Below are 20,488 nucleotides of genomic sequence, written 5' to 3'. Positions count from 1 at the left end.
GGCTCGCAGATTCCTTTTTCCCCTAAAAATTATTATATGATCATTTTCAGAAGAAAAAGGGGCTATACTTCCGAAAACCGGTCAAACCCGATTGGGCTGAAATTTTGCAAATAGCTTCATTTTGCATAAAAATAACGTTTGCGAGAAGGATTTTTGGCGACTCGAAAATTTTTTTTTTACCATTTCAATGTCATTCTCTATCTTACCGACAGAGCGGAGAATCGGATTCAACAGTTATTCAGTGCATTCTCCTTATTAATCTCCTAAAATCTATAAAACAGAGATCAACTTAGAAAGAGATATCAGCTTGATACTGGGTATTAGTATTGGTTTTGGGTTAGTTTGGGGCGGGGGGCGCGCGCCCGCTCGCGGGCGCGTAAAGCATGGTAGCGAACCGATGTGAGTTTACACGGGGCCAAGCTTCAATGCATTCTCCTTATTAAATTTGACTCAAATTTTGCAAAAATAAAGTGAATAATAAAGAGAATGTTTGAATAACTGTTGAATCCGATTCTCGACTCTGTCGGTAAGATAGAGAATGACATTGAAATGGTAAAAAAAAAATTTTCGAGTCGCCAAAAATCCTTCTCGCAAACGTTATTTTTATGCAAAATGAAGCTATTTGCAAAATTTCAGCCCAATCGGGTTTGACCGGTTTTCGGAAGTTTCGCCGAAAAAGGAACCTGCAGACTTGAATATTTTTCCAAAATTTGTTTACGGTTGCGTTTGGTTAATCAAAAGACAACTATCCTGCACCCAGGCCAACTGAAAATTCAAATTTAAATTTTCCGTTCCGCCCTACTGTGCGGCCCTGGCGTAGCAAAAGCCTGCCCTCTATGTCAAACTCTCACTCTAAACAAGTCACACGTATACAAACACGCACACACCTTTCAGCATTTCCACACATTTCAGAGTAGTTCCTGAGTTGGACGCTGTTCATGAGAAGTTGTCACTACATTCAGTCCTTAAATTATGGGTCAGTAATACAGTTTGGGTGGGAGGCGACACGACATCCATAAGGTGATAGGTTTATCCTATGTCTCGTCTGTGGTGATAGGTCTATCCTATACCTAGTCTGTGCCAGGTCATTCTCTGTGTTATCGGTTAGGGGTAAATAAGTACGTGACATGGGAAACATAATTAAGTATTGAATAAAAACATTGAAATTCACTAATCTAGTAGAACTCTATTATATAACTATTGTACTGTAGTTCCTCTATAGATCTTGCACATTTTATGGTTGCTATGCTGTACTATAGTGCAGTTCGTAGTTCATACAGCAAATTAATATAAGTGTAATATAGTTATATGAGGATTTTGTATATCGGGGAAATGAAATAGACAGATGTTTCGCGAAAGTTGAATATGACATCCATCTTTTATTTAATTTCCGGTAACGCAATGATACAAAGTGAAGGGCTTACGCTACTAGGATTCTGGTACCACGTAGTTTTTCATCTGGGACTACACTAGAAATGGTCACAGTCGCGTTAAGTGTGGCCTGACAAAGTTCCTTGTAACACAGGATCTATTAGTGTTCGCGCGTTAAACTGCAGATTCCTATCTTTGATGTCCGCTCGTTAAATCGATTAAAGTCTAGATAACATTAAGGATCAAGTAACAGGAAGTAATGTAAAGTGGAAATTAAGGTCGAACGAAATATAGAGGCAAAATATTTTTTTATTATTCATGACTTCTAATAGTGGGCAAAAGTTGCTCTTTTATAAAGTTATTTAAGCTGTGAAAGTTTGATCTTGATCAACAAATTTTTTGAGGTGCCGCAAGCCATTAAAAAATTCATATTTACTGGTTGTGTGACTTTTGAATGGCTCGCGGCACCTCAAAAAAATTGTTGATCAAGATCAAACTTTCACAGCTTAAATTACATTATAAAAGGCAACTTTTGCCCACTACTAGAGGTCATGAATAATAAAAAAATATTTTGCCCCTATTTTTCGTTCCACCCTAGTGGAAATGTCAGGTGAATGCGTAATCCGGGAAAGTTTCGCTATTATATTCCTATTATAGATCGGAAAGCTTGGACTCGAACGCGATTTACATTCAAATAGAATTTATCCTCTTATCGTGATGTGCGATATTTCATAATCATTAGACGCGCAGATTACGGGGCTCGGCCGCGGCTGTTTAATTATGTATATTTATGTAAAATTATACCCAATGTGGGCTTCGATTCAACGAGATATCCACATCACAATGTTCTCTTATTTACATAGACTCTCTACATGTATGTTAACGATGTATATATATATATATGTACTGTAGCTCACCTGCAAGGGTGACGTTCTTTCAAACGATACAATTGCATATCATTCGATAAATTAATCTGATAAATCATCTTTCATCTAATCTTAAAAACCAATAATCGTTGCGCAAAGTTCATCGTAGTTCATTTATAGATGCATATTTCCCATTGCTATGTATATATCGTGCAATAGTGCGAAAAAAAAGTGTAATGTACACGCTACTTAGTTTCATTTACTATGCATAACGGCGCCGTTTAAAGCGCTACCTGCAATCGAATAGAGCTTTGTACGTGGTATTCAGTTTCACCTGAAACGTTATTGTATTTACAGATAACTCAGGCTCGGGCAAGGCAATCGTGTACAATAATTTTACATATGTATATATTGTAATTGACAAATAATTCGATATACCATGTAAATGGGAGAACGGTACTTATATTTCACAATACTTCTCGTTAGAAATAGATTATGTCGTAAATAACGAACACCAACGTTCGTTACAGTGTGCTTGCGCGTAACTTTGGATCGCAAGATTGAAGTAGCCATAGATTAATCTTTAAATAAGCTGTATAACGCGGTACAAAGATTAACGTAGGCGACCTCTTAATGTAAATTCAATCGACTAGACAACGATAGTTTATAAAATGTTCCTTGGACATTGTACGTGTTCGCAAATGGGTACTGAGATAGAGAATGGGCAGTGGAAAACAACCCTGGAATAGACTATTTGCATAGGATACTTTGATACATCTGTAAAGATGGAGTTCTACGGCTCTAAAATTCGGAATAACGTACGTTGGATATCCGACGTATGCTACAGTTTGGTTCGGTTACGGTGTTCTCAAGGGAAGATCGGGTCCCGTCGATAATACCTTCTCACATCCAGTTGCGAAGGGACACGAATTTTCGTCGAATTTCAGGACGTGCGTTTAATCGAAGACAAAATAGAGATAGGTACATCAAGTACGTTTACTTGCTCTAGACACATCGAATTGCCGAACAATGACCATTGAATCATCTTCGTTCCGTTGTTCACGGTTAGATCTAATCCTCCCTTCCCGACCGTCCGAGGATACAGCGTACTCGCTTTGCGAACTTGCTCGTCCTTAATCGTCGAAACCTTAAAACATCTTCAGAATCGAATAGAGGCCATCTCTACGGTAAAAGTTCTCCTACAAGTTAAGTCGTTCGCGCATGTATTCCGGGTGAAACCATCAGAGAAATACTATTTCGGCAACCTCTGCCCATCTAATTCCTTCGAGGGGCCATTCGACGATCGACCGTGGTCCCTTCTGCAGAGACATCGAGCCGTCGAATGGGAATATCGATCGATCTCAGCGAACAGAATCGCCGCGGCATCGTTCCTTACTGCCTCGCCGTTCTCTCCCCTCCCTTTCTCGTTCAAATTGGCGGAAACGCAGCACTGAACCCTTACGAGAGGATGCAGGAGTTCCTCTTGGACTCGGAGCGCTCGCGGATCTGCTGCAGGTGCTGCAGCTGGGCTGGGGACGGCACGTGGGCGCTGCTGCTGCGAGAATTCAGGTGCTGTGGCGGCGGCAACGACTGCCGACGACGTCGTCGCAGTGCCGGGCTCAGGTTGTACTTCAGCTTCGCCTGGATCAGTAACTCCTTGAACACCTGCGAGATATTCACGTTCTCCTTCGCGGACACCTCCACGAAACCGTTCTCCCATTTCATGATCACCAGCTCCCTCGTGCTCTCGGTGTCCACCTAGAATCAGGGGCAACGTGAGAGTTCGGGAAATAAACAAACTAAGCCTTCGTAAGAAACGCGGTCGCACCTCTTGCTCCGTGTCGACCAGATCGACCTTGTTGCCGACGACGACGATGGGCACCGCGCCCTTGGTGCTGAGGATCTGGGCCCTCAGAGTCTTCACCTCGAGGAACGTGTTCGCGTCGTTAACGTCGTACACGAGGATGAACGCGTCCGCGGACTTGATGGAGAGGTCTCTCATGGCCGGGAACTCGTACGAGCCCGAAGTGTCCAATATGTCGAGAGTCAGGTGTATCCCGGATACGTTGAAGTCCCCGTGATGCATCTCCTCCACCGTTCGCTTGTATTTCGGCGAGAACGTGTTGTAGAGGAACTGATTGATTATAGCCGATTTCCCGACCTTCGCGGCCCCCATCACCACGATCTTGTGCCTTATCGAGCTCTCCGCTGCTTTCCCACCGCCGCTGTCCGATTCCGATAATCTTTCGTTCCTGAAACATTAGGAATTATGTCAGCTGGGATGCCGCTAGGAGAAGGGGGACGAGGAACCCCTCGATACCATCTTTCGTTTGCCCCAGTTGTCCATGTAACAATCTCGGGCGAGGCTGCGCGGTGTAAATAATAGAGCAAAGTGTCCCCGCATTTAAGGTGACTACGGCTCGTCAGAGAGAATGGTGCTAATGAACGCTAAAGATCCCTTTTCTCTCGTACCGCAGGCGTTATTGAGTACGCGTTTTGTATACGTCGGGGGGCTTGCCCTGAATTCGAGGCACTGTTGCTCCCTAGAATGCCACTTCTCCAGAGTGGAGCGAAGCGACACGCTCTTGCTTTTGCATGCACCAGATAACAACTGCTCCTAAGTATCTTCGTCTTCGTAATCATCCACGCTTATTACAGGAAGGAGTCGGCCGCGGTTATTACCAGACCGCGCACAAAGGAGGAGTGCCGGGCTTCCCTCTTCGCCAAGACTCGCCGCAAAATTAAAGCTCCGGCCCGCCCTAAGAGCGAGTCAAGAGGCGGCCAGGGATGAAGAGGAGGGCGGAACGAGGGGCGGAGAAGGAGGACGAGAGGGTAAGTGGTTGAAATCTAGAATGTGTTTCGTATCTATGTAGCTAACGATTCTTTTTTATTCGGGAGAGTTCTGCTCCGTTTTCGCAGTTTAGAATTAGGGAAACTGGTATTTCGCGAAAGTAGGGTCGAATGGAATTTGCGCTTCGGCGAGATCTTTGAAACATGCCCCCTGAAAGGTCCGCGAAACACTCTCCAAGCAGAAAAAAGAGTAGAAAGATTGTTGTAAAAGATCGAAGGCTTCTTTACCTGACGTGTTTCGTCGTTCCATCCTCCTGACCCTCCTTCAAGGACGAAGGCTGTAGACTGAAACGACGGCGAAACTGGTGCCGACCTTTCATCATTTGTGCCCCGGGTGTTCCTATAAAACAGAATCGAACGTGGAAGCATTCAATCGCCCGAGAGACGTGTAAAAGAAAATGGTCTGAAAAACAAAAAGCTGTAAAACATTCCCCCGAGCAGCAGCGTAACGCGTTCCTTGGGACGTCACTTTCTTTTACAATTTCCACGTATTACGAACGGAAGCATTGTCGGCTGGTTGCGAGTAATGGTTGGAGAAGGCGACAGCTATTAGGTACAATGCCTGCTCACGGTTATAGCTCCTTTGTGAGCGAAGGAGAAAAAGGTTATGAAAGAGGAGATGATACACCGTCTGTATTATATTACAGACCATCTCTTTCACTTTGCGCATCGGCACGAGTTGCGAATGTGGCTGCTCCCCGAGAAATGTTCCTTAAGTGTTTCAAACGCGCTAACGCGAGCATTGAAATGCTTCGAGTCTCTCTCCTCTTCTTAGAATGTAGACTTTTCCCCTTCGCATTCCACTGCGAACTTCCCGTCGCCCGTTCCTTTCCCCTTCTCTATCTTCAGCCCTGGCCCCTACTTTCCCTCTCCGAATTAGTTTGCATAATTTTTGGACGTTGCAAGCCTCGTACCGAGTGTACCACAGGCAACCGTATCCAATAGAACCCATTGATCCACCTACAGATAGACAGATAGACATTCGCGTTTCTGCTGATAAAGCTGGACGAACCACACGCGTCGAATGTCGTATCGATCAGTCTGGCCAGTTTAATCGCGTAACAGTTACCGTTGATTCCGTGAAAACGTAGTAGCGAATTCCTTGATCGAATCCACGGCGTCTTTTAACGGCAAATTATAGGTAAACAGGTTTCAAGGCTCGAGCATGATCAAAGGAGCGTTCGGATGATTGAATAATGAGAAATTTCGTAGCGAGGCGAGTTAATGGAAGTATTTGCACACCCCCTTGGGACTGAGATTTCCCTGTTAATAGGTTCCACCTTGGAATGATTAATGCCCGTGATCCTTCCCGCGTGGACTAAGCCGGCATTAAGTCGCAAATACAGGCTCTGCGGACACTCATTCGCAGGAATCTTATGAATTCGCAAGCAGACAGGAAAGTTATTCACCGGGGGCTCTAGTTTACGCAGAACGCGCATATATTTCGAAAGGTTTCTGGAAAATTCGCCCGCCCCTAGGGTATTGTCTTATTCTTTCAACAACTTATTATTCCTAACAGTCTCCTTTCTTCTCGTCCTTTCTGATCTCTCTGGGTGTTGCGACAACGGTCCCATTAGTAGAGCAATCAGGAGCCCGAAATTATTCATGGAAGTTTCATGGTTTACTCCCCCGAACCCTGTGTTCGTGTTTAGCAAAAGAGTAAAGTGACCCTTGGAAATGAGGATGCCTCGTAAGAGGAGCCCCCCGGTCGCTGGAACAGATGGAAATTTCTTGAGCAATAGTTTGCAACAAAACTCTCCCTTCTGCCGAGCCCCCGAGGGTTCCAATTCTCCGTGATACAATCGATCAGTCGCTCGGGTTTAATCCTGGATTGAATCGCGTGCAATATCGCTAATATCGGTCGAGAGAGGACGATATCGTTCGGGGAACAGCACCCATGGGCGTCCTTTTGTTCTGAGCCGTAACAGGTGACATTTTCTAATCCTGTCCAGCCGGCTTCTGATTCTCCCTCCCGATAGATAAACACGTAAACTCCCGCTGCTACGTGAATGTTTGTGCGGATCGATACATCGGCCGTGTAACGCAGTTTCCCATCGTGATAAGCGATACACGCGTTCCGCGGCGATACAAGGTCCGACATACGCATTCGTTGCAGAACAAGACTCGCAGAGATCGATAAACGGCCGTGATAATTGCCAAGCAACCGGGTGAAAACGTTGTCGATATCGCACAAGTGTGTTTTGATCGAGCTCTCTTCCGCGACGCAGCTCTCGATTTTACCTTCGCGGAGCGATTGGTTTAATCGTTTCTCGATTACAGTGAGAAATTTTCAGTGTTCTCCGGACGAAGGGTCGTTCCCCTTTTCGATTGTATCGTACACAGTGGGACAGCTTGTCCTTCGCGGAGATATATGCCGCAATTTTCGCGATAGCGTCCCGGCTTTGTTTTATGCAGCAAAACGCGACGGGGGGCGGCACACCGGTTCGGTTAAAAATTTGATACGATATCGCTTGGCCGCGAGAACGCATAGATAAAGATGAGCAACGGTCTCAACGTGCTGTAAGAGGGAAGTCAGGCGGTAGAAAAATGGATGTCGCGAACTTTCGCGATACGCTGCAGGATTAAAACGTTTCAGGGCAAATGGTGCGTGCCCTGATTCCCCTCCCTCCATCCCCGACCATTATAAATTGCCCACTTGTCCCCCTTAACTTTCAACGTTTCTCTTGGAAATTCTCCGTCGGGTGACGCTCCTCGCGCGGATCGTTCTCGAAATAATACGTTAACCTCGCATTCCGCGAGCACGTTTTTAATCCTCGCGTTTATTGCCTCGTAAAATGTCGAGGAACCAGCATCGACGCCGGCGTATCGATCAACATTTTCCAGCGATATTGCCGCCATAAAGTATCGAAACTCTTGTTCAACTTTTAATCTAGCTGCTCGGGAATTTATTTCCACCCGTTTGTCTCGGACTTAGCGAGCTTCGCGCTTACGAAACGCTCGCGAGTCCCACCCCATCCTTGCCCTTGGTTTCGAGACGTTTCTCGTCGCCCACGGCTCCTCGATAATACTCCCCCGCGATTCGTATTCCCGTTTGCCTGTCGCCCGATATAAATTGCTGTAATTAGGAAACGGCGCGATCAGGCGCGCTAACGTATGCGTTGCGATTCGTAATTAAGTGAAGGGAAACGGTATATCTGTCCCGCGGGAGAGTGGCAATTACGACCGCTCTTTGGAAACGTTTCCAATAACGAGCAGCGTGCTCATCATTAAAAACCTTCCCGCGGCGCGATGTAAGTACTACAAATGCTGCTGCGGGTCTTCTTTACCGTCCAGTTATTAATCAACTTCATCCCGAGTTCGATGAAATCGGATCCTCGTGGAATATCCTTAGCGGAAGCCAGTCGAACAAGGGCCCATACACTTGAGTGCATTTTCGCCAATGCGATATCAGCCCATTAGCTGGTTCTGTTTGTCCATACAAAAATAGGAATCCCGAGGCTGTTCCACTGTCGTATTAGCCCTCTTTTATCCGCGTCACGGTCGAAGACGCTCCCCCATAAACGGAGGCAAGCGAATTCTGCCCGACGGCCACGAAATTGAACGAAGAAGAAAATGGGGAGACGTCTCGCGGGCGAAAAGGTACCTGGCCTCGGCCTCGTCCCCGTAATCAGATGCATCTCGAAAGCCCTGGATCTCGAAATAATCTGAATTAAGTAGATTCGAGGGCTCCTTCGGGTCCCTTTCTCCGTTCCTCGGCAAATCTTCTCGTTAATGTCGCCGTGAGGGCTCAAGCCGTATATTCCCGTGCCTCGTCCAGACCCGACAGCTGAATCCAACAACGAAACGTTCGTCACGATCGGGACAGCGGCGTCTACGCGGTGCGGGTATCGCGGAGGGGCGTAAAATTATGCGGCGCTGGGTGATATACCACCGATCGATATTCAGATTATCCGAAAAAATGATGCGGGCAGGAGTTTCGCGGTATCGAACGGCGCGCAACGTCGCGATAACCTCTCCCACGATTTATTGCCAATTTGACGAGCGCGTCTCCCCTTCGCCCGGGCGGGCCTTCTGCCCCATTCTTTTTCCAGCCAGCCTGACGTGTGCCACGCGATTCGAACGCGCGTCGACCCCCTTTCGAATCTACGATGCATTTCACGGTGGAAAAAGGAGGACAATTTCGCAGAGTGTCGGTCAAACTGACGTGCCACCTCTTTTCGTGTGTCGCGGACACGCCGCCGCCGCTCTGACATTAATTAAATCCAATGACTGCGTTAATGCCAGCGTTAACGGGTCGCTGAAAAAGTCGCCTGACTGTTTTCCGATAGCGGACGTCGCGTCGGTTTAGCGTTTAATTCTGCGCCGGATCGATCCCCTGAACATGATTCGCCGTTCAATTTGCGCGCGTATCTACGCGAGGGATCGATACCACGCTGACGAGGGAAATGTAACAGTTCCGTGGCCCTCGAACGGTTGAAATTTCACTCGAATAGGGCGGTTGAATCCGTAAGCAGTGGCTTGCAGTCGAGACATTTGGAATTCTGGAAATTCAGGATATTCTGCTTCACTGGCCATCGAATCCGAAGCAGCGAGTCCGTATTTTAAAGAAATTTTGTCAGACCTCCGGTGGCTTGCCCAGGGAAAACACTCATTTTTCTACTGGGGGAGGATTTCGTTTCGCGTTATACACCCCGTGGCTGATTTATCACGAAGAATTTCCCGTAGTGGGTCGCGAGGGCATCAGGGGCTTCCGGGATGTCGCCCCGAGCAAGTAATTCCGATTGCGCTTCGGGGACTGCGAGAGCCCTGCGAATTAATCCCCATACCCGATTTATTTTTCATTCGATACACGTCGATCGAAGGTACTTTCCTACTCCGGAGTGAACTTTCCCTCATTAGGCCACGTAAGAAGTAGTTCAGAGAGTGTATAGCTCGATTTCAATTAATGCACTCCGTTTGTTCCCTTCCTCGCCCTCCGCGGTGCCTCGGAAGCTACGTTCTCCCTTTGCTCGGCAAATGATTCTAATTGCACGCCCTCGAGACGCTTTCCCATCGTGGCGACAAAGCTTTTAAGGAATTCTTGATAATTTAAGATTTTCATAGAGAAAAGGCCGCACTCTCATTACCAGCTTTTTCCCGGGAAATGAAAATAGCCTGCATTATACCGAGCCGCCTCGATCGCGGGCGAGCGTCTTTTTAATTAAGGAAATTGCGAAACGCTGCATGCATATTCATAGCATATTCATACAGGAATAAGCACCGTGACGTAACGATATCGATAGCCTGCTTCCACGAGTAGGTAGTTAAGGGTTAAGGGAAATTCAAATTGCGGTCTGATTTCATTTCGGCGCGACAATGGGATATCGTATGAGATTAGAAAAAAAAGCTATCCAGAAACTGAGCGCCTTTTCAATGCAGAGTGCAGCATAATATGTACGTAGGAGCATCGTATTCTCTCTTAATCTCATAGGTGTCCAAAATGACTGTCATGCATCTGGACACAAGTAGTAGTCGAAGTAGTAGCAGAAGTTGCATTTTGTTCAATGCCGGTTTGGTACCATAAAGGATGATACGTAGTATTGTTTTGGTATAAGTTAGTTTCAATATTATCTGTTGATTAATCTCATTGATTAGGCCCTTTACTAAAATTTTGTTGACTAACGCTTCAGCCAAACTTTGTTGCATAGTATTCATTTTCTTCATTTTTGCTGCCACACTGATACCTAGGGCATCGTATTCGTCTACAGTGTCCTTCTGTTTTAAAACGTCTGCGCAAACTGTCATAAATTCTTGTTGTTGTTGTTGAAATTGAAGTTTTCTTTTTTTAGCTGAAGTCACAGTTTTTTGTTAGCTTGCAACTCCGGTGTTTCAGAACCATTCGACAGATATCTGTTGGGGAAAAAGGTTTTGCATCTGTTACGTTACATTGAGCAAACGCATACACAAAGCGCATGTCTGCCATTTCTCGGTTAGAATAACTGATCGTTATTGCACGAACCGCTGCTACGCATTTGTAGCACGCAGTGGCCTTCCCCAGAGAATTGCGAGGCTTGATTTTTATTATTTTTAAGCACTGATTCCATCCTTGAAGTGCCACGCGTTATATTGCACGCTGTATAAAGGGAACAGGCTCGTAAGGTCCCTCGGTTCGACGTGTTCTTCCGGTTGGATGGAAATTTTTATGTAACCCGACGCGGGCGCCTCTGACAGGCGTTCTCAAAATCTCTTACGGTATTTGTGGCCGTAAAGGTGTTCATCGGCGGGTTGGCGCAGGCACGCGGTATAAATTGCCAGCCCTCTCCTGGAAAATGCTTTCACGAGCCCCGTTCGGCCTCGTAAATTACGCGTCTAGGGTAGAGGCAACAAGTTCGCGACAGTTTCTCGGTCATGCGAGGGTCTTCCTGCGGCCCGCCCGATAATCGATCGTCTTCAATTTCAGGCAACTTATCGCCCCTTACGCACCAGTTGATTACATGAAACGCTATGCACGGGAGAAACGCGGTAGACACGATTCTTCTACCCTACAGCCCTTCTATCGGGAAATAATCTTCTCGTTAATCATTCTACCCCTTCTCTGCTATCTATTCTTCGAGCCTCTGACTCCTATACCCAATCGAGAGGGAGTAAGCCAAGGCTGTAGGATTTACTAGATAAACGACTCAAAAACCAACTTTCCCCATATAGCTGCTGGAAAATACACGAAAGTAGCATTTCTGAACATGCCCGGAAAATACACAACCCACGGAGTCTAAGTGCCCCGGTGCTTGGAAAGCTCTACTATATTGGCTTTGAAGGGAACTTGCAGGGCTTATCAAGCGAATGACCCCGAAACAAACTTTCCAAAGGATCGTTCAATTAATCAGAGCCCTGAGCGCGAGACGTCAGGATGGAAGAGGCGAAGGTACGACAAATGGAAGTGCCGGTGGTCCAGGAATAACAAGATAGATCAAACCTATCGATCGGCCCGCGTTTTCCAGGGCGATATTTTTCACCTCTGCTGACTCGACCAGCTTATTCCGGGTCCGACGTGTCCAATTCAACCCTTCGCTGAGGGTAACGCGCAGAGAAAGCCGGTCCCGATCCCCACGGTGACATCTTCCTATATCGGTAACGCGCGTCGGAGGGAAGAGCAGCGGGGTCGATGAGGGACGAAATAAGGAATGGCGGGCAAAAGGGACGGGGGGTGTGCGAGCGAAGTTTCTCCTCGACGGGACGCCAGAATCGTGTCTGCAGGGGGATGAAAAAAGGAGGAGAGGAGAGGGAATCGCGCAGCGCGGCCTCTCGCTCCTCGACGTCGTCGTGCCGCTCTCGCCACCCTTACTTTGCGCTCGTCTGAACCGGATCGGGTGCAATACGACGAAACCCGACAGCATGGAGCCGGCCAGTTCCGACGACTGACTTCCTTCCCTCCGGGTCGTTGCTCCACTTTCCTCACACACGCATTCCACGAGCCACCCACACGCTGCTCGCCGATTATCCTCCAATACAGGACACCATCGGTGCGCACACCTACGCGTGTGCTTCTCCGCCGCCGTACTCACACGCAGTGGCGCGTGGAAATTTGCCGGGTCATTTGCGTCCATCCGCGCGAACGTCCACGCGGAGTTCGCGTGCCACCCGGAGGCCTACTTCGGGCGAGACACTTGGGTGGCTCGCCAGTGCCACCGTCCACTTCACTCTTCTCTCATCTTTCCCTGCCTCTTCTTCGTGGAGTGACGACAGAGGCAGAAGGGTGGATAATCTATCCCTCTAAGGAGGTTCGTTAGAATCGCTGCTCGACGTTGCCCCCTCCTGAGAGTGTCTCCGCTAACAATAAGAGGCCCCTGAAGTCGGGCACGCGTTTGCGTGTGGGTGCGCGAGATTCGGAGCAAACCGACTGGGTCTCGCATGAATTATGCGAGTTCGCTGCCAACAAGCTTGGCCAGCATCCGAAGCGCGCCAGCACTGGTTACGTTGACCTTAATGTGGCCAGGGAACCGCACGATATTAACAGGGCGTTCCTCGCGGAGGGAAATGGGGTTGTTGTTGCCGAGGTCGAAGCCGTAACGGAGTGGATTGTGGTCAACGACGGCTCGTCCCGTATAGAACCTTGGGAAAAGTAATTTCGCTTATCGTGACTGGCCCCCGTTTCCACCGCGCGGGATTATAGACCCGAAACACCGACCCTCGGAAGAACTATGGCTCCCCCCGCGTCCTTTCCCGCGGGCTTGTTTCCCGCGCGATCCCGAATTAAGCGCACACGCGTGCTCTTCCATCTCGAACCCTCTCCAATACGGCAGTCCCCGGACGTCCCCTGCCGGCCACACCTTTATAAATGTGCGGCCTGGGGAAGAGGGTACGCGAGGGAACCGTGGAAATGTGCGGTCGCGTGAACGCTCGTGCAATTTTCCCGGCAGCTCCCGATATTCCGTGGACTGCCGTAAGCAGAAACGTACTTGGCTACACGTACACGCTGCGCCGCCCGAAACTATGTTTTATTATCATCGCTGGAACACCCTCCTCGTCGTGCTTGCTACAATCTCGGAGCACGTGTGACAAAGTAGATGACTGCTGCTGCGAAAAGCCCCCGGCTCCAACCGACATAGTTTCTTGCCGCTAAATTATAGCGCGTTCGTTATCTCGCAACTTTTAAACTTTCTTCTGCCCATCAGCGGGCGTCGTTCCGGAATAGAGACGTTTTCGGAGCAGCGAACCAGAGTCGCCGGCTCTCTTCGACCTCCATACAGTCTTGACACGCAAGAAATATACTGCTAGATTCGCGACCGAGAATCCCGTTCCAACTGGGACGCACGGGGCATTACTCCAGTTTTGGCTCGTGTTTTGGGCGGTGCTGACGCCCTGGCCGTCGCTCGTTCTCGCGCCCCCGTTGGTCTCAGCGTTCGCAGCGCGGAGGCTGCTCCTTCCTTTCGATGAAGATGCTCCACCGACGGCGACGTCCCTCTATGAATTACGGGGCGTTTTTCCCCATCGGGAACCGCTGTCGGTTTTGTCCATTGGGAATCGTTTGGGTTCGCGTTCCATACTGTGGCATTTGTCAGAGATTTCGGGGCGGAGATCGCCGTCGGGTCTGCGGGCTGCTTCTTGCGTACCGCGGAACTATTCTAATGAGATGGAAAGCCATTGCTCCAGTTTCAGTGGCCTGTTTCGTTGGCTGAGCAACCCCTTTCCGTTTCACGCTAATGACGTCGACGATGCTCTCGGCTTTTAAGACCGCTTTTTCGAGAAGTGGCGCGCGTCGAAAGCACTTGATGGATGTTTTCCCTCGTGCTCCCGAGCTGCGGCGAATCTCGCGATTGAATCGTCCGCGCGTACGCGTCTCCATTTTCATACGCCGCCGTGCTCGATTCGTTATCAGAAGTTATCCCGGCTCGGATCGTTCCTTTCAGGACCCTTCGATTTATAAACTTTGATCCAATAGACCTTGGGAGTCGTGCCGAGGCCATTCGGCCCGGACACTGACAAATAACAGGAGCGGTGTATGTGTTCTCCGGATTCCGGGGGAATGTAGATGCCGTCGCAGAGTTGGATGCGATAGTAAATACCTTTACCCACGTCGAGGAGAGCGAGGAAAGGTCCTTTTTCACGGAGAGTGATTCGATGTTTTCATCTGACCCGTGGGAGACGGTGTAATGGCGACGGGTCTTAAGCCCTGGAATTGATGGACGAACGAATCGGGGTGTAAAAGTGATGGTAAGGATTGCCGTTCTTTATCAGAACCCTCGAAGAAAAGGTTTCGATGGTATCTGGTGTTGCGTCTGTCGAGGGAAAGTCGATGTATCTCTTCCTTCTTGGTAGAAGATGTTACCATTGTCAGAAATATTTTGATCAACAAGTTCGTAAAACAAGCGTTGCTCTATGAGAACTACCCTCGATCTGAAATCGACACTGTTCCAGTCTTCTTCGACGATTCCGTAAAACCCCCGAAGTGCATTGGCACCGATAATAGGATTTATGCATCGGACACTTGGATATAGACTAATCCCGATCTTCGAGGGTTTAAAAGAGGTCACTAGATCCCATATTAAACGCTTAGATCCACTTAATGCCCGCGTCGCTGTATACGTCTACCTACACCACTTGCCTCGCTTCGCATACTCGATTACTCCGGCCGAATCGCGTCTCTTAGACTCCTTATCTCGCTGGGCTTTTTTGGCAAAGCTTCCACGGTATCTTCTCTGGTTCTCTAAAAGGATTTTTATGGATATGTTAAGTGAAACAGAAAAGCGTTTCCTCTCTTGAGCTCCGTCGAGTTATCTTCGAGCGAACGATTCTTACGATTTCGTGTAGAGCGTGCGTCCGTTTGGTGCAGGAAGCTCGGTCTATGTGTCCTCCCCGCGGCCGAAGTGGATTTCGTCACGGACTCTCGAGAGCAGAACAATTTTCAGAGAGCACGGTCTCGTTGCGCCAACGAAAAGGATTCTCGTTCGCGGTCTGTCGCGATAGAGACGATGTCTTTTGACCGCATCAAGCTTTTCTGCTTTCCCGCTCATGCTCGCAAGAACTCACACGCATGCCTCTTGTTATCCTTGTATTTAGGTTAAGCCACGATAACGCAGGCGACGCGACGCACGATAAATACCGAGCAGCCTGAACGCATAAATTTCAGATATCATTAGCAAGCAGGTCAGTCGAGCGCCTTTTTATCCGCAACCAGGCGACGACCTCTTCCGCGCTGTGCGTTCGACGCGGTAGAAAAAACATTGTACATAATTTACCAAGCGAAAGAGTACCTACGCGGCGCCAGTTTCTCGTTAAGGGCGCCGGCCTGTGAAATTTTGAAATGGCGTCGCGATTCTGTCGCGTCGCGACCACCATGGAATACAATTAAAACGGTGGCGAGTAGGCGGCTGCACGATTTCTCACAGTCGAACGGAGAGTTCCTCTGCCCCGTCACGTCGGCCGCTGTCGTAAAAATCCTTAAGCGTCTTGTTTATCGCTCGACGAAATCATTTTCAGGATCGTTGAGCCTCGCGAAGAGGGTGTTTGGTCGCGAGGTAGCGGTGAAGGTTTTTAAGCTCAGTCAAGGGAACAAACCGCAGCTTCCTTTTCGAAGGACGCTCCTTTCAGATCCAACGATCCGAAGGCATTCGAAGGCCAAGCAAAGGGAGAGCTAATAAAAGAGGCACCGCGCGGAACCCCGAAATTATTGAAATGAGGGCTGGCTCTGATAACGCGAGCGGAGCGCAACGCCGCTGAATAAGAGTTAATTGCAGCCTGTAATCCCGTTAGGGAGGACCAAATTGAGTTATGGCAGGGGCTGTAGCCTAGATTACAAAATCATTTTCCCGCTTAGCGTGGCGACCCATGCAACGAGGTATCCTCGTACGCTTTAATATTTACGTACGATCACGTACGTACGTTCGAGGGAGTTTAATGCCCCGCCGAACGAGAAGCTGAGACGCTTCTGGGGAATATTTTCATTCTCGGCGTGTCGTAAAGCCGGGTGTTTAGAAGCCTTTTACTCGATTCTCTGGGCGGCTTGACTCGTGCTCACGTTTAGCCGCGATTAACGTGCGCGTTAAGTTGAATTCATTTTCCCCGTCGCTCGTTAAACTTCCCACCGGAACGTGAATCTTAATGTCTACTTTGCATAATCCATTTTTCCACGGCGAAGTCCTGGGACAGAAGCTACCGACAGTTTCACCCACGTTCAACCTCCGCAACGTGACGCGCCCGATTTCAATTTCGACGCTCACTCGCCGACTTCTCGCAGCTGTCCTGTCGCGTAAATCGAAGCGCCGAGGTCGATAGGGAAACTGGAGATGTAAGCCAGGTCGCGAGCTGGAGCGGGAGTCTGCGGCTCTGGCCAGGGGATAGGCCGATCTAGGATGCGAGCAAAGACAAACGACTTTTCACGACGGAATCCACTCAGGATAGTAAACAGTGACGCGATCGCGGGCTGAATATCAAATCCTGCCGCAATGTCGGAGTTACGTTCCTCTTGGATGGCGTAGGGACCGTGGGAGGACAGATTGAATTGGGCAAAGGTATCCCTTTTCTGTTTAAATTCCCATGGGAGAGAGAGAAAATTTCGTCGCACTGGGGCGACCCGAGGAAAGGCAACCTCGAACACGACCCGGCTACGAGATCAGCCTCGCACCGTCGGTACGTTCCCTTGGACATCGATGAAGATCGACCGGCCCCGTTGCATTCCACGGAATGGCCGCGGACGGTGACAAACCGCGCAATTCTCCGCGACACGCGAAATCCATTCTGCAAGAGAAATCGTGAAACGTTGCGCTGTTCGCGGGATTCCTGCAAATTCGCCGTACTCTCGAGAGGCGCCTTCCTCTTCTCGCAAGATTTATTCGAAAACATTCGCGTCCAACCCCAGGGAACGGTGACGGATAAGTCAGGAAAGCGTATCGCTGCAAAATTCCATTTAACGGTCATTAAATGATAATGGGTCCATTAATCCCCTGTCAGTGTGCCTGACAGAGCTTGACAAACGACAGGAAGCCCCTATCGCGGCAAGGAAAACGCGATAGGATTTTCGTATAGCGTGCTCCCGGTGTGTTTGTCATTAATTATAGATTCGAACGTCCACGCGGACTAAATTACGGCCCCTCTTTCATTGCCGGCGAACGATGCCGAGCGACACCGTGGCGATCATCGGGAGTTTATTAGAAATCAATTTGTCCTACGGCCACCGCGCGTACATTACTCGGAGTCAAATTTCATCGGAAAGCTTTCCTCGAAAAATCGTCACCGTAAACGCTCGGGGGGGCGAATGCATGTTCGACGAGCGTTCGCTGGAAGGGATTAAATTCGAAGCGAGTTGTGTGCGGCGAGCCGGGCGTACATTTTTGCAAATTTATGTCGACAGGCGATTGAATTCATTACAACGCCGCACGGCCGTCCGGGATTTTAAGGGGCACAGTATTGCGAGTATAAAGTGGATTAAAGGTTCCAGAGGATTTGAACAATGGCTCGTGGATGAACGATTAAAGTGTTAATAGATCACGGGGCAAAACGCATTGGAACGCGTGCCGCGGGCATCCGTGTCATCCAATTTATCGCGTTTTATCCGGGCAAATCTGATCGATCCATCATTAAATCTGACTCGATGATGTTCGACCCGCCGTTCCTCTGTAATTCTACCTCTGCGTGATTCACGCATGATTAGCGTAACAATGAATCATCAGTTGGACGTTCAGGCGAATGATAGTGTAACAATCTATATACGTAATTGCACGATTAATCGGAGCGTTGTAATATTCATTGAAGGGAAGGCACAGCGAGAGCGATCGACCCGATATTAAGCGCGTATCGCGCTAATTCACTGGATTGCTCGCCAATAAATTGCCGAACAAGCGACTGGAAGTTGACCGCGTGGGAGGTGAGAGATTTACGGTTGCTCGTCATGCCGCGTTCCCGCGACGCATCAAATTTTCATATTAACCTTTCGCGTTTAATCGCACCTTATCTGCGTGTGCGGGGACGGTCCGCTTTGTTCAAAGAGACAGTCGTGAACTCGTTAACTTCAATCGACGCTCTATCGCGCTTAAGAATCTGAACAGCGACAAGTTTCCACGCTGTTAGGCGATGTCGTACTTCCTACGGGCTTGCCGGGGCTAAAGATGAAACGGATTCTTGGCGAGATATGCAAATTGCCACGTCGATTTTCCAGAGACGTGCATTCTAGATAACGGGGTGTTGAACGTTGACACGGAGGAAATAACGCGGAGCTTCTAATTTTTCGAACTCTTCCACGGGTCGTGTCGAAAGCAACGCAAGATTTTATTTATCGGGCTTTTCCCGTTGCGTGCATTCAATTTCACGCGAATTAATACCACAAAACTGCAGAGCACGCGTCGCGTTTTTCAATTATAACAGGTGACAATAGCGTGCAGGCAATCGGTTCCCAATGACACGCTCGATACGTTCAATTAACTTTTTTTTCTTCCGCCGCGTGACGAAATGTAATTTAATCCGATGACGGTTCTACTTCCACGGTTGCATTAAACGTCTTAGGGAAGAAGGGAAATCGATTTTTTTCTCTTATTTATCAGAACGAGGCACAGCCCTCGCCGTCAATTGGTTTTTAATCCCTCCCAGTAGACAGCTGCTTTAGCGGGGTTCATTCATCGCGCGAAACAGTAAGCCCTGGATGCGAGGGAAAAAAAGATAGAGACCCCTCAACCGTCGCTTTGGTTATTTCACAGTATCGCGGAACAGATAATCCTCGCCACAATGTTGCATGAAAAATCTCTCTCGCAGACAGGGTTTAATAATTTCCCTGTTCGCTTTCTCCGTCGCGGAAACGTTGCTGTGAAATGCATAAATAATTTCCATCTGTTTGCACGTGGATCTCAGAGTTTCATTGAAGGGACCTTATAGACCTTAAGAACCGTTCGATTCGAATCGATCAGTCTATCTTCGATTCGTTAGAGGTGAAACTGTTGCGGGATCGATCGCGAAGGGCACGATGAAAATTCGTGCAACGTTTCCCCGCGTAATGCCAGGTTCTTGGGGGGATGGAGTAATTGAAAAGTTGCACGCGATATTCAGGAAGTGCACGGAAGGTGCATTAGAAGCGTTTCCCTGGTTGATGCAGAAACTATCGCCCCTCGGCTCGTTCGGTCTGATACCTTATTCACGGAGTAATCCGCCGCGAGAACGCGGGCAAAGCATTGTAAATCCATCGTAAATTCAAAAATCCACGGAGCAACCGTTCGTGTCTGAAGCGGGCAATCGAAGTAAGAGCTTCCGCAGGGTGCACGGTGTGTTAGTACTTGAGAAACTTTTACGGGGCAACCGAGCTCCTCCGTGCAGTTTTTGCGGCTCGATCGGCTTTCGGCAATTGAAAAGCCAGGGGAGGCAACGTTTCTGGGTTAATCGTTCTTTAATCACTCGCGTCGTCTTATTCGGGAGACTACTAACTCCTAGAAATTCTTTCATCAATCTGATCGCCGTGGAGTGCCAGGTCCCACCCGTTCGCCCTTGCAAACATTTCTGTAGAAGCAGACATCTTACACAAGCTTCTCGTTTTCCAAACTTTCTCTCCAAGTACAGAGGAGAGATCCTAGGGTAGCGTGCGGCACCATGGATTTCCAGTAGCCAAGAGGAACGTAACCTCTTTTCCTCTGAATCGAAAATTGCAAAACTTCCTGCCTTTCTTCCAAGTCGGTTTCGCGGAAGGGAAGGTGGATTTCTGGTCAGTAATCTAGTTAGCTATTTCCTTTCGGATTGAACGCACGCAATGACTCCTCTTCGTGCACCTCGAGTCTATAGGTAGGTCGGGAACGGCGGCAATGCAACGACGCGCGATCATTTTTCACTGACAAAACTTTTAGCATCTGGCGCGCGACAAATCGCTCCTGTCTCGTTGATACGGAAATGATTTCTCATTGCACAAATTCCTAGCGAGAATTCCGACCGAGCTTCTCCCGCGTTATGAAACGTCACCGTGACATTGCACGAGAACGCGGGTGGTAATT

At 48.6% G+C, this 20,488-nt stretch overlaps 1 protein-coding gene across 2 annotated transcripts in view; it reads right to left on the bottom strand.

The window, feature by feature from the left end:
- Window positions 1–1,348: 1,348 nt before the first annotated feature.
- Window positions 1,349–20,488, bottom strand: part of LOC143372160 (ras-related protein Rap-1) — a 42,951-nt gene continuing 23,811 nt past the window's right edge. For both annotated transcript variants that reach the window (XM_076818110.1, XM_076818109.1), the window contains exons 2-4: window positions 5,316–5,427; window positions 4,066–4,489; window positions 1,349–3,995 (exon numbers count right to left, since the gene is read on the bottom strand). In XM_076818110.1, coding sequence (XP_076674225.1) covers window positions 3,696–3,995; window positions 4,066–4,489; window positions 5,316–5,410 — 819 coding nt within the window. In that variant the 5' untranslated portion in view covers window positions 5,411–5,427 and the 3' untranslated portion in view covers window positions 1,349–3,695. The remainder of the gene's footprint in view (window positions 3,996–4,065; window positions 4,490–5,315; window positions 5,428–20,488) is intronic.

Source organism: Andrena cerasifolii, chromosome 8 (genome assembly GCF_050908995.1).
Source record: "Andrena cerasifolii isolate SP2316 chromosome 8, iyAndCera1_principal, whole genome shotgun sequence".
NCBI classification, from domain to species: domain Eukaryota; kingdom Metazoa; phylum Arthropoda; class Insecta; order Hymenoptera; family Andrenidae; genus Andrena; species Andrena cerasifolii.
Note: the sequence above shows the minus strand (reverse complement) of the source record. Positions and strands in the feature narration are given on the sequence as shown.